Raw genomic sequence first — 15,254 nt, 5'->3', positions numbered from 1 at the left:
GTGTTCACATTATTTTCAAAAAGTTCCACAGCATCATCATCATCATCTCTTTTCACGATCAGATTCCATCAGGTCTGAAGGCAGAAAACATTCAACAGAATTCAAAATAATTGTGTTTTCTTTCTATTTATAGTCGTCTTTAATAAAGTTTCTGGATTAAGCCGTAAAATATCAAGCTTCAATTACATTTGTATCTCTCAAGGCTTTGATAACATGAGGAATCACCGGCAATTTGTATTTACTCCCCGATATCTTTATTAGAATCAACTTCCAAAAATCTATATTGGTCGAGCTCAAGTCCATTAATGAGGAAAAAAACAAAAACATTCTTAATCAGCTTTTCTCTTATCGAGGAAATCTGTTGGAAGTCCGGCTTATTAAATTCAAATCGAATTAAGTCGCTGACGTAATTACTTATAAACCAATTAACAGAATTTCACCATGAGCTATAAATAGAAGCTTTGACTGTCAACACTGTTTGTATATCTCACCACTTTTATCCAATACAGACGTTCTTTTAAATTGTTAAAGTGCACGTCACACCCTTTATTTGCTCTTCGTTATTATTCAATTACTGGAAAGATGTGTCACAGCGTCTTTTAAAAGCTCTAAACACACAAACACATTTTATTAAGAGTGTTTTTGTTTTTTCCAACATTCCGAATTCACAACAGACAAACAAACCAAAGTCATAGAAAACACCTTTGGGAAATGAGACCTTTGAACAATATTCACAATGAACCAGGGCTCTGTTTTCTTGGAGACATTCTGCTGTAGATTTTTATTTTAAGTGCTGTGAATTTAACAAGCTGAATTGAATTGAGCTCCGTGGTGCTGGGGGCGGAGCCACAAACAATAAAGTGATGGATTTCTCAAAGCTTCTCAAATCTCAAAATCATCTCAGACACTCTGGACAAAGAGGAAATCAGTCTGGATCCAAGGCGATAGAATCAGAAAAGACTGTGCACGTGATTATTATAAGACTGAAGGAACTACATTTCCCAACTACCTTTGCAAATTATCCCTTTTGAATTAAACCTTGTCATTAGTCGTTAAAATACATATAATTGTTATATGTTGTAGTTTGTGTCTTTATAGGATTTAATTTAGTTTGTAGAAATGATGAATGACAGGATTTTCACAGCTTTGGTAAACATCCTTAAGTCACAACCATATCTACTACCCCTGAGGATTGTGGGTAGTGAAGTGCTTCTTCTCGACATCGTGAATAAAAACACGCTTTTCACGAAATCTGCAGATCCAACTCCATATTTTATCTGGAGGAGGTCGCACGTGTGAACGCAAACGTCCGAGTGAGACGCTCTGTAAGTTCTACAAACTTTCTCCTCCTGGCCTCCTGGTATAATGGTCTTATTCCACCCCCACACCTCTAGGATGTGTTAAATTAACACATTATATCATATCATATTATATTATACTGCATTAAATTGCATATTGCAATCTGACACTGGTCACTGTTTTGCATTTAGCATTTCACTTTTTACTTCACTTTTTACTTCACTTTTTATATATTTTTATTCAGAAATGTTTATGTCAAAATAAATGTTACTTTGTATAAATATTGGTAAAAAGTGAGTAAATAAGAAGTAAACAGTGAGTAAATATATACTGGTTTCCCATTTTTTATTGCTCTCCTATGCATGTTGTATTTATTGCGTTTTTATGTTTCTATGTTCATTGTTTGCACCAATAACCAGAGCAAATTCCTTGTATGTGTGAACGTACTTGGCAATAAAATACTTCTGATTCTGATTCTGATTCTGATAAGATGAGTGAACACAACAGGATTCACAGCGAGCTTCTCACACACAAGAAGCAAACGGTGACACACACACGGAGAGTTTGTGGTGATAAGATCCGACACCAGTGTCTGTGTGTTGACATGAGAATCACGTGATCTCCACAGTGGAGTTAATACATCACTTCCTGCCTCTGTCGGCTGCACCCGGCGGCTCCGCCTCCCGCCTGAATAATGTGTTGTACATGTGTGGAAGACAAACTCTGGGTAAAGTCCGGACCTGATTCTCCAGATTTTACCAACAGACGTGTGACTCCTACAGGAAAATCTAACCCTGTCTCACTGTCCTGTAGGTTGTGGTGAGCCACTATGGATCATAAAAATATTATATTATGATTAAAATCTCTATTCTTCTCATTGCTCAGAGCAGAAATTGGTCTAAATTAGCAGTAAAATATAATTTGGATTAAACAAAAACTTTGAATTTCCAACCAACACATGGTTTGTCGAGTGTTTCTCTCATTTAGACGCCAGTTAAAACCTCCTGATATTTACACAGTGAAAGAAACGACCAGAGGCTATGACATCACCACCAGAGGCTATGACATCACCACCAGAGGCTATGACATCACCACCAGACAGAAGGGGCGTGTACCTTGAGGTTGCAAGTCGAATCGCGGGTGTCGGTCAAAGTGCATGTTGTCTGTGTTCTCCGAGTGGAAGCGGGAGTCACATGACTCACACAGGTGAAGAGGGCTCTTGCTGTTCAGGTCCTGGCAGTCCGGGTGGTGGCAAACCTGGACAAGAGGGGGGGGGGAGGGGGGGACAAGAGAAAGTCAACACAACTCTCAAGTAACACAACATTTGTACAGAGCGAGCCAAAGTGAAAACAGTCGCACACGTTCACAATAAACAGCTCACTATTGTTTCTGCCACGATTCAAATGACCACAGAGGCGACCGCGGGCATTCCTGTGGTCTGGTGACCCCCCCGCCCGCCCCCCTCTTACTCCCACCATCTGTCCCCCCCCCCCCCCCCCCCGGCTCTGTGGAAAGACATCTAATTGACTTAAGAGTCAGTTTTCCACCTCACGTGCTGGTTTGGGAACAGATTACAACTCATTAATCCAACCATCGGGTCCCGGGAGGCGGAGACCAAACCCGACCACGGGTCAGCGAGTGGGAGGCGACGACCGAGGGCGCCAGGCGGCAGAGGGATGGAGGATTAAGGATCTCTCCCTCTCTCTCTCTGTGTGCCTCAGGCCAGACAGATCCTACCCCCCCACCACCACCACCACCACCACACACTCCTCCCTTCACCTCCATCACCCGAGGCAGGAAGCCAGGGTATATGGGGAGATACAATGGCGGTCCCACTAATGTACTTCCTGTGATTGTCTCCCTCTGCACACACCCAGGAGGACACAACCGGGCGGGGGGGGGGGGCCGGGGGGGAGTGCACAAGCTAGAGAGTGGAGCTTTCATGTAAACACAACACAACTATAGATGTGCAACAAGTGGACGCTCGACAAAACGACTTTGTAAAGAGCGATCTGAGGCAAACGCATCGTTGTGATTCGTACGTGTGTGTGGTCACATGGTTCTGACGACACACAATCAGATCCCAACACTATCTCCCTCTTTCCCCCCCCCCCCACCGGCCTGGTACTCTACCATGGTGTCCTGCAGACGGGAGCAGGAGCGGCTCCCGGGACCCCAACACACACCTCGAGGACCCCTCTAACCTGCCCGGCAACGTGCCCCTGCCGAGCCTCATTAATCCACTCCTCTCCATGTCTAGCCAGGTATAATCGCAGATTTTAAAGGGGCAGAAGGGGGTGGGGGGGTGGTGGGTGGAGGGACAAGGTTAATGGAGGGTGAGGAGGAGTCCCAGTCGAGATATAAACCCGAAGCAGGAGGGACAGGAAAAACAAGAACCGTCCAGAAGCTTTTCAGAAGTACAAAGCCTCCTAATCTCACGGGCTAATTGGTGCCTGTGCTCTGTCACAGCCGTCAGATTAAACAGCCCAGGGTCTTCTCCTCTCGCCCCCCCCCCCTTCCACCGGCTCCTCCCTTCCTCTCGGGGCCGCTGCACCCGGGCAGACACCCGACCAGAGACCAGGGTTTTTAAATAGAAAGAGACGGAGGTTGAAGCACAACAAGAGGTCGGCTCTGTTGACTGTGGCGAACACGACATGATCTGCTCCAGTAAGCTCACCGGGGTTAAAGGATAAACTCACTTTATTACAACTCGGGCCTTATTTTCATGGTTCTGTCTGTTATTTCTCAGAGTTATTATCACAACACTGCACTTACTGCAGTGATCGCTGGGATCTGGGAACTCGGTGACGCCACGGCAACGAAACACGAGCAGTTCAGACAAGGCGGGTGTTTTTTATTACCGATGACCAACAAGTCTGACAATGAATCTGAAATAAACCAGAATTATCCTTTAACACCAGTTTAAACCAGTGTGTAGTTTCTTAACAACGGGTCACATGAACGACAGAGAATAAACACACAACTCTTTCAGCTCTGTTTGGGTTTTTCTAGCTCCAACAACAAATAAAGGTTTAATAAATGAATGAGACAAACAGCAGAGTTCTTTAAACATTGATGCACCTCTTCATTTATGTTCCCATCAATGTTGTAGATGTTATTTTATTGATGTGTTCTACTATTTGCAGCATCCATTGCACTTCTGAGTGTCCTGAGTCTCTGAGGTTTCTAAGTTTGTCTCTGTTAAAAGGTTTTCTTCTTTGTGTAGTTTTACTCTTGTTACTTGAGAGTTAAGACTCCTTGTTAAGATCTATGAGACAAATCTGTGAATATGGACGAAACAAATAGAATGAGATTGATTGATTGAGTTAAGCCACGTTTCGAGTGCAGGAACTTTTGCAGGAACATTTTGACCTGCTGGTGGCGCTAGAGGAAAATTTAAGGGCTCATCGAGGTTATTATAATTTACCCTGAAGAGAACATGAAAGTTTCAGGTCAGTTATAATATTTAATTCCAAATACTCCAGAATACGTAAATTTCCACCACATTCTAATTTACTGCAAAGTTTTAAACATTTTTGAGCATTGGAAAGCCCTCAAAAAGCCCATTCATTTGGATGAATAATAATAATAATCATTTCAATTTCAATAGGGCCTCCCACCAGAGGTGCTCGGGCCCTAACTAGGACAAAAAGGTGGAATGCCGGACAGAAGAACCAACCAAAAATATTCAACCATCAGACATCCACTTCCTCTGAGTCTCATCGTTACACAACGCTCTACTGGAAAAGAAAAATGTAGAAAATCCAGTTCTAGATATTTCTCTGTCCATGTGATGTTGGACCAGTTGCAGGTTCAGAGAAGTGAAGCGTCTCTTTTCTCACAGAGACGTCTTCAATCTGTGAATTTGTAACATCAGCAGCGTCTCCTGCTCCTGTGAAGCCGACATCAACACAACTCGCTCGCACATTTTCACGTAGCCGAGCTAAATGTCCCGTCGCACCCAGGTGGGATGTTCTCCAGGAGGTGTGGAGCCGCTGGGCCGGGCCAGAGGAACACAAGAGAACCACACGCCATATTGAGACAGATCTCACCCAGCCGGGCCGGGGCGTCCACATTCCTCCAGGGAAACATCTGAGGCTCGACCAAGAGAAACAAGAGCATCGTGAAGACGAAGGATTGTTTCTGTGAGTGTGTGAACAAACACAACACAACAAGAGGAGAACTCCCCGGAGACACACACACCTGATGGATCTGTGGGACGCACACAGTAACACAACATGCCTCACAATGAGAGAGAGGATCAACACAACCAGGCTTTCGTTATCAGGCCTTTTCCTGAAATCTGGACCTGGATCAGTTTCCCCCCCGATCGCAACACGAGTCAGTGTGTGAGAGAGGAGGAGGGGGGGGGGTGGGGGGTGCAGCACAGCTGACTGGAAGCCAAGCGTGTTGGCAGTTTGTGAATGTGTGTGAGACAACATGTGTCATGTGAGTCGCGTGTGTGTTTCAGATCTGCCCGGATTAGTGCAGAGGTTCAGGGGAGCATGAGTGGGACTGTTGATGAAACACTGTATGCATGCATGGACACACACAGACACACACACAGACACACACACAGACACACACACACACCCTTCCCCAACAGCTGAGAACACACAGCGGCCCTCGTCTCAGCTTAGCACATCCGACGCCACGTGGCGCCTGCGTGTGCACCCTGGTTTCCACACATCCTGCAAACATGCAAATAAAACCACACACACACAATCACACAATCACACAATCACACGCACAGAGAGTGACTTGCAAATGCAGACATGCCCATTCTGAGGCTGTATCATCCAGCAGCACACCAGTCACCCAGCTGTAATAGAGCCAGTCTTGTTTCAGGGGAGATGACTGTGAGTCCACGAGGTGAATCAGGATTATGACCTCAACACCTAATCCGACGACTCCTGGCACGCAACGAGCGAAGGCCGGACCGCCACGCGTTACACAACATTCTGCACCGGCACCGGTTATGAACCTGTGGCTCTGTCGGATCAAGTCAAGAATCAAACTCGTCTTTATCGTGATTTTAGAATTAGGGACGGAACACGTTGGTTTTCAGAGCAGCAGCCTGGATTCCCTCACCGCCATCACACAACAGACACGTCTAAATAAGGCCGGAGGAGCTCGCCACATCCTCGGGGGAAATCCGCCGCGGGCGATCGGTCTTTGCGTTTGGAGATACATGACGCATCGAGGGAACGGCCGCGGATATAAATTCAAATCCAGATTGCAGAGCTGACCCGTGGTGATACCAGGCTCGTCCATCAGGCTCCTCCTTCCTGGTTCATTATGCAAAACCCCAAAAAACTACACAGGTTGGAACTTCCTGGATGTTTGCAACCTGACAGAGTTTCCCCCCCCCCCCCACCTGCCCCCCCCACCCCACCCCGCCCCCCTGTGGAACAGCTTGTCCTGCCAGGGCACACCTAAGAGTTACGCAACCACACGTACCACCGTGCACACGTGTGCACGTTCGCATCAGGTCGAGGAGTGAAGAGGTGAGGTGAGCCGCAGGCTACAGGTTCTCTCCCTACATGTCCCAGTGTAGAGAGGAGAGAGAGAGAGAAGAGAAGGGGGGGGAGAGAGAGAGAGGGACTGGGAGAGAGGAGAGACAGAGGGAGAGAGAGAGAGAGAGAGAGAGCGAGAAAGCGAGCGAGCGAGAGAGACAGAATCAGAGACAGAAACAGAGAGAGAGCGAGACAGAAAGGAGATAGAGAGAGAGACAGAGACAGAGACAGAATCAGACAGAGAGAAACAGAGAGAGAGCGAGCGAGCGAGAGACAGAATCAGAGACAGAAACAGAGAGAGAGCGAGAGCGAGAGAGAGAGCGCGAGAGAAAGAGAGAGAGAGACAGAAAGGAGATAGAGAGAGAGAGAGAGAGAGAGAGAGAGAGAGACAGAGAGAGAGAGAGAGAGACAGAAACAGAGACAGAAACAGAGAGAGAGTGAGAGTGAGAGCGAGAGAGAGAGAGAGGGAGAGAGACTGTGTGTAAACAGCATTTAATCAGATCTCTCACTTCTGATCTGATCTCATTGAGTTATTAACGTGTAACAACTTATCCTCAAGGATTCAGCTTTAATGACCTTGTGTTAATTTCCAAGGTCATAGTCATACACTCAGGATTTAAATCCCCTCTCTACTAACATGCCTGAAAACACTTACATCTGGACATATATTTAACAGTGTATTTAATATATATCTGTATCTGCTCCGAGTATCATTCTAGTTTGTATTGCTCAAGAGAAAGAGATTATTCCCAAAATAAGACGATAATCAGCCACGTAGACGTGAATAGTAATTACAGGACGAGTTCACCAGGAGGAACCTGGCTCCAGGTCCGTGCTTTTATTGTGTAATGATTACAGACTGTGAGTGTGTGTCTGAGTGTGAGTGTGTGGGTCTGTGTGTGAGTGTGTGTGTGTGTGTGGGTCTGAGTTCAGAGGGAAGAGATTCATGATCAACACTTATTTCACTGCATCTGATAGAAAAACACTGAAACTGAATCAGACCTATTATGGACATATTGTGAAAAGTGGAGTTTTCCACACACATTTATTATTCTATCACACACACACACACACATGCACACACACACACACACACACTTTGTGATGGTGGTGCCCACACCCACAGAACAAACGCCCTGTCATTGTTCAAAGAGGCCATTATCACACACACACACACGCACACACCCATGGTCCTCAGTCAAAACAACAACAGTAGACCTAGTCTGATGAGGTTGTGTAGCAGTGTGGGATCATGGGAGTTAATAATATTTCTTTTCCCATATTCTTCTTGGGTCTGTTACCGTTTGCATTTCCAATATTGCAAACGACCATGAATAAGCCTGATTATTTTGGCTTATTCATAAGCCAGGTTCATTTTAATCCTGTACAATGCAAAACAAACAACGCACAACAAAGCTGACTCCAAAACGAGTAACACAACTTATGTTTGTCTTCACCATGAATAAAGCAGTGGATTTCCCTGGGGTTCAACACCGTAGGACACATTTTGTCAACAAAATATATGACTTAGTTACTTATTATATCTTTTAAAGTCCCCATTGAGATATTAGATTAGATATTAGAACAGCTCCCCCGGTGGAGACGTCTGTCGCTGCACTTCAGTGTTTGTTGAGTCTGCCGCTGACGTCCAGGTTCAGTGTGTTTAATCACCCGGGAACAACTCTAATGTTCTAATGTCCCCCATCACTCCCACAGGGACGCTCCGAGTCGCAACCTCGTGTCTCCCCCCCCCCCCTCTCACACAAACACACAGAAGAACCTCAAGTGTGTCCCAAACACACCCGTGCACATTGCACACAAATGATTGGTTATGGCCCCACGAGGCAGGATCCTGCTCGGTCTTGTTCCAACAGAGCAGTCAGAGAAACACTCAGACGGGCGTTTGGCCAGAGCCGCTCGGAGCGTCTGGAAACACCAAACAAATCAAAGATAAAACCCGGGACGCCAGACACAGAGTCCACATCACCGGCGGGTCAGAGTCTGAGGAGGAGGAGGAGGAGGAGGAGGAGGAGGAGGAGGAGGAGGAGGAGGAGGAGGAGGAGGAGGAGGAGGAGGAGACAAACCACTGTCTCCTTTTCACGGCCAAATAAGCCGATGCACCGACCTTTGACCCCGGCCTGGAATCAGTAAAACACACAGAGAGCGGAGGACTCATCCTGTTCTGCAAAAATAAAAAGTGTTGAATGTTGAAGTGAGACTTTTTCATTGTTTACTAAATTAAATTTCAATTTCAATTTTTAACAGAATTTCTCACGTCTTACATGTAACTGTGTTTTTGGACGACTGTGTTTCCAGGGGATATTTATATACACAAAATAAAAAGTGATATAAAAAATTTTGTATATATTTGAGTCTATAAAAACAGAGAATACTATATACATAAAAATATATTGATTATTTATATATTAAAAGTCAATTACAAAAATATTGGACTCATGATTATATACAATAAAAAGTTTGATAATTGCAGAAGCTTTAGGTACAAAATATTTACTGTTTTTACTTCAATTGAAATTATCAGTTGTAGAATAATATTTGATTTGACTAGTTAATAAATCCACTTAGAATTTTAGCAATAAATCATTTTGAATGAGCGCTGGAAAGCCGTAACTATAACTGATATCAAAGAAATAAACGTTTATCACTGAACTGTATCCAAGTTTCTCAGATTCACTTCACACAACAAACACAAGCCAGCGTCCTCGGGCTGTGACGTGTCTCTGCAGCCGCTCGCTGTCCTGCAGGAAGACGTCAGGACTTTCATGTCCTCATTACATCAGCTGCTGTATTAGGCTTTAATGGACCGTCGGGGGGGCGGTTTGACGAGTGACATGTCTGCATGGCGAGCATGTGTTCCATCACGCCGAGCTGACAGAGAGCGAGTGAGGTCAAACTCTGCTGCTTGTTACTTCTTGTCACTTCCCATTTCCGGAAACAGACGATTTGATTCGTCCCGGTGGGAGAGCGGAGCACGTGAGCCCACAGGGACTCGAACCCGCGAGCCAGGGGGAGGAGCCTGCTCTCCTGAACATGACACAGAGTTGTAATCAGCTCGGTAGGTGGGATTGAAAAACCAGCGGCCGGTGAGAGCTGAGGGAGATCAAAGTGGGAGCACGGGTCTGATTTATTTTCTAATAAATAAAACATCCATCTGCTGAGGAGTGGCGAGGGAGAGGAGGGGCCGCCTCCGCCGCCGCCGCTCGCTTTCTTCTGCCGCCATCTGTCCTCTGGCCGGGCCATGGAGTGGGAGGAGCCTAACCCAGGCCTGGATCTCTCTCCCTCTGCAGATCTGATGCAACCCGACGGCCGGCCTGTCTGCACGTCTGCTCCACGTTAACACACTCTCCCTCATTCTGCTGCACATGTGGATCCACTCACACAGAGGCACTGGCTGGGTTTCATCCAAGTGGGAGCGTGTGTGTGTGTGTGTGTGTGTGTGTGTCTGTGTGTGTGTGTGTCTGCAGCCCAAACACATGTTGATAAGTGTGTTCATTAAAAAGGACCCACGGTGATAAATCCTGCACAGTGAATGAGGATCAGACATCAAATATAGAACGAGGAAAGTGTTTCACAATCCATGAAGTCATTCACATCCAGAGACGGATGATACAACAATGAACACAGCTCTATGCAATTATCCCTGTACGACATGATGTACTACACACAACCAACAGACACACAAACAACAGACACACAACCAACCAACCAACAACCTGTCCCTATCAGTGTTTGTGTTTGCAGATATGAAACCTACTTTTTACAATTATCAATACAATGTTTACAAAGATGTTTACGATGCAGAAAACATTGTATTCATGTTTATTTTCTTAATTCAAGTTCTATATATTTAGATGCATTTGTGTTTCTTTTTATTGATAGTTCCTTATACTAAAATTTTAGGTTTAATATCAAACCTTAATTACATTTCTTTGTCCATGGGTTTGATAACAAGATCTTAGGAATCTTTGCCAAATATATATCAGCCCTAATATTTACTCATATCAGCATCACCTTTACCTGTATCTATATATAAATATATATATCCAGATTGTTACGGTTGCTAAGCTACGTATAACTGGAGAATCGCTGGAGACGGTTCAGCAAACAAACAGTTTATTCAGTTTATCGAAATAACTTCAAATAATAAAACTGAACCTGATCTTGGAAATAATTTGTGAGAGGAAACCTGAGGTTTTGCTGCTGGACTGTAAACTGAGAAAGAGTCTTCAGGAAATAATGACACTATTTGCTTTCATTCTCTTTTCCAAATGATTTCATCATCCAAACGTTTCTCCAGACGCGTCGGCCAACAAGTCTGAGAATAAAAACCCAAGTTGTGATAAACATGAATCACTGTCCTAAAAATAAAATACCGAACGTCCGGTTTCTGAGGTTCAGTGAAAAGGTCAGTTTGTGTGACTCATTGGCTTGTGTTGAAGGTAGGAGGTTATCAGACACACAACTGTACACAAACACTGTACATTTCACAACGTCTGCACAGTGACACACACGCTGGAGAGCAGCGGGTTTTCCCAGATTTCATACCTCACAACCTTAAACTTTCATATCTCTCTCTTCTCCTGGGTCACTTGATGTTTCCATGTTGTCATTTCCAGCTTCGCAGTCATTTGAGGTCGTTGTGGTTGTTTTTGGATCAACGTTCATCAGACATGAGCTCCAGGTTCCATCAGGTCCGGAACCTGGAGGCAGATCATATACAATCTGCTGCTGAGATCACATGTTCTCGTTTAGAGCAAATCAACACAAGCTCTGGAATCTCTGTGTCTTTCCAAGTCGACATATTTGTTGACGTTTTCCTCATTCTGAGATATTTGCATTCTTATTGTTTTGTTTTTCCAGTTTTCTCTCTGTTCAGTGTTCACTCGCTCCCGGTGAATCCTCCGGAGAATCTCCTGCTGTGTCCTCACACAGGTTCACTCAAACATTATCCAGCGACTTGCAGGAGAAACTCTCATATTCATCCGCTCTGGATCATTTCAGCAGATTCTCAGAGTTCAGTGCACGTCTGAAAACAGCTTTTGCTTCTTTTAATTGCTCGCTACGACTTATATTTACATTTCATTTCACACTGAGGCCCCTGGAACCCGACATGTCCGGATCAAACCCGCCCTCCACGTGACTGCAGCAACATTTTCATTTCCTCTGGTGGGAATAAATATGAAATTTACTCCAGATAAGCATCAACTCTCCAGTGAACGTGTTGCAGTGATGCTGCATCCATTTACAACCTCTGACTCGTCCGTGTTATCTCGTTCTCTCCCCTCCAGCAGAGCCCCCCCCACACACACAAACAATCTACAGATGAAATCAGACACGGCCCAAAGGTCCATCTGACAGAACGTGCACACACACACACACACACACAAACGCACACACACACACACAAGCCACAAAGTCAGAGGCTCACTCAGGAGCAAACAAGCTCACAGGAAACCCTGTTAACTCATTTTTGGTGAAGCAGACTTTGCATTCCTGTGCAAGGTTTGTTTCAACATGCAGCGAAGTTTGCCCAAGAAAAATATTACCCGCCTCATTTTCCTCAACTCAACAACAAGTGTATTCAGCCGCCTTCTTTTTCTGCCGAATCCATAAATCGAACATGAGACAATTGTTTTAAGTTTTAAGTTAAATCTGCTTTTGGAAGAATTATCAAGAAAAAGCCAAACTTTTATAGTTCTATAAAAGTTCTCTTATAGTTTATAGGAAAATGCAACTGACCCTCGACTCCCTGCAAATATTTACACTGCACCCAGATGACACACGCCGCTGTCACAGTGTCGTCACACAGAGGAAAAACAAACACACAACACGCTGGAGCTGCGTCTTCCAGGAGATAAATCACGTCTCTGTCCTCTTAACACCTGAAGAGAACTAAACACGTCGTCCAGGGTCGACACTGAATCCGGCTTCAGGGCGATCAGAGGATCACTCACCGGCAGCTGGTCGCTCTCTCTCCCCCTTCCTCTCTCTCTCCCCCTTTCTCTCTCTCTGCTCTGTCAAGTGCCGACTGCTGACTTCGGCAACATTGGCCGGACTGTGACGCAACCAGCCTTTCCAAACCATAGCTCCCGGGCAGGAGAAGGAGAGACAGACAGGAAGGCGGTGAGTGAGCAAGACCAAAAAAGGAGGAAGTGAGAGGAAAAAAAAAGAAACCTGGTATTTCAGACGCTCTATTTCCAACTTCCACTGAATACTGATTTGGGGTAAATTAAAAAAAACAAAACAATATGACATGGAAATTGATTATTTGTAAACCGCTAACAATTTCGGTGTGAGTAACACGGAAAGGAGAGAAGCCCGGCGGGTGCCAGTGGGTCCGCTGCTGGTCTGTTGATATGAGAAGCAGATGTGAAATATGCAGACACAGGAGGAAACGCTAAGTGTTGGTCTGCACAGATGTGGACGTTTCGCTCCCTCGGAGAGAAGCTCTTCACGAAAAACACACAGCGAGAGCCCGAGAGTCCGACTCAACCCAACCGAGCCGAAACCACATGCTACACAATCATATCTCATTCTTCTAAGTGCGTCTGTTTCTCTTTTTCAGCAGAATTCATGAATTATTCTCAGTGAAACGTCACAAAACGCCGTCATCAGACATCTGAGTTCTTTCCCTGACACAGACCACATCATTCCAATCAAGCTTCATGAACCAAGACACTTTAGAACAGAACCTCTTCAGCGGAGGAACCCAGTCATCGAGGAAAATCGATCATTAGTAATCAATCATTTGACTTTTACGTCGTCAAATCAATTCCTTTGGGTTTCGAAACATCTGTTGAATTAAAGAACACAACGTATGACGTCACCTATCGATTAATCAATAATAAAAGTCCGACTCGACTCAACCGAGCCGAAACCACACCGTACACAATCATATATCATTCTTCTAAGTGCGTCTGTTTCTCTTTTTCAGCAGAATTCATGAATTATTCTCTGTGAAACGTCACAAAACGCCGTCATCAGACATCTGAGTTCTTTCCCTGACACAGACCACATCATTCCAGCGGAGGAACCCAGTCATCGAGGAAAATCGATTCATTAGTAATCAATCATTAGACATTTACGACATCAAATCAATTCCTCTGGGTTTCGAACCTTCTGTTGAATTAAAGAACACATCGAATGACGTCATCTATCGATTGATCAATAATAAAAAAGCGATGAGATGAAACTGTTCGTCGAATGAAATCCTCATCACACTTTCTAGCCCCAATCTGGACATGATTTACTCACCATAGGAAAACTCTGCTCCTCTAGAACGGACGCCAGGGTGAGTCTGAGCAGAGGAACCGATCAATAGCTCAAAGGTCCAACAGGCGTCAGGTGGTGAAAGGTTTTAGTCCCGGTGTGAAATCAGAACTTCTTCAAATGAGTGTGTGTGTCTCTGTGTGTGTGTGTCTGTGTGTGTGTGTCAAGTTTGTAGAATAGTCCCGAGCCTCAGGGGGGGGGGAACTCTGGAGGAGCTAATGTGACAGACGCTGGGATTGAAAGAACGTGACCGAGGCTGAGAGACTCGCTGTGTTTACTACGAGGAAGAAACACACACACGGAGAGAGAGAAAGAGAGAGAGAGAAAGAGAGAGAGAGAATCCTCAGTCCCGCCTCTCTGCTGTGCTCGATCACCCCCCCGCAAGCTCACACACATCCCGGCTGACTCATGTGAACTCCCACTGAAACTGAGCTCTACTGGGAATTAGCAAAGTTTTCCATTGGTGACGGAATGACAGCGCTCTTACCTCAGAGCCGCTCTTCTTTACGTTTGTTTCTAAAAAAAAAAAGAAGTCCTGCTTGACTTTGCACTTCACTTGAACTCTGACCCCTGAAGGAAGAGGAGGTCAGATGAAACAAGAGAGGTCGGCTGAGACATGACCCCTGGCTCATAGGGAAGGCTGGCTCTGATCCGCTCGGAACTGAGGGAACAACGTGAAACGATTCTTCACTAAAATGACGACAACTTCCCGAGGAAATTACGATAACAAAGGAAAACACTTTTGCTAGCCTGTTAGCCAATCAGCAATTTTGTTATACTTCCAACCGAGCGACCCAAGATGATCATGGGATAAGAAATGTTGGTGAAGACAACAACTCCCATGATCCCAAGCGGCTTCACAACGTCAATGTAGTTCCGATGTCATTGTTTTGAATTGAGACCCCCCCTAGTGGCCAAAGTTACAAAAACTATTTTCTACTCTGAAGTAAATTCCATTGTTGGTGAGGAGTCGAAAGTATTTAAAATGGTCGTTTCATCCGATTTAAAAAGGAAAATCTTAAAATCTGAATATAGTGTTTGACGACAACTTCCCGAGGAAATGACGATAACGAAGGATAACACTTTGCTAGCCAATTAGCCAATCAGCAATTGTTTTATACTTCCACCCGAGCGATCCAAGACGATCAT

The 15,254-nt window shown here is 45.0% G+C and overlaps 1 protein-coding gene across 3 annotated transcripts in view; it reads right to left on the bottom strand.

Annotated features, from left to right (window-relative positions):
• plekhg5b (pleckstrin homology domain containing, family G (with RhoGef domain) member 5b) overlaps nt 1-14,417 on the bottom strand; it is a 46,693-nt gene extending 32,276 nt beyond the window's left edge. Inside the window, exons 1-2 of one of the 3 annotated variants that reach the window (XM_061074065.1) lie at nt 14,091-14,417; nt 2,415-2,556 (exon numbers count right to left, since the gene is read on the bottom strand). In XM_061074065.1, the coding sequence (XP_060930048.1) occupies nt 2,415-2,556; nt 14,091-14,093 (145 nt within the window). In that variant the 5' untranslated portion in view covers nt 14,094-14,417. Of the gene's footprint in view, nt 1-2,414; nt 2,557-12,790; nt 12,839-14,090 lie in introns of those variants that run through there. The other 2 variants (XM_061074066.1, XM_061074067.1) reach the window with 2 other exon arrangements.
• Between the last annotated feature and the right edge of the window lie 837 nt (nt 14,418-15,254).

Source organism: Limanda limanda, chromosome 7 (assembly GCF_963576545.1).
Source record: "Limanda limanda chromosome 7, fLimLim1.1, whole genome shotgun sequence".
Classification (NCBI taxonomy): Eukaryota; Metazoa; Chordata; class Actinopteri; order Pleuronectiformes; family Pleuronectidae; genus Limanda; species Limanda limanda.
Note: the sequence above shows the minus strand (reverse complement) of the source record. Positions and strands in the feature narration are given on the sequence as shown.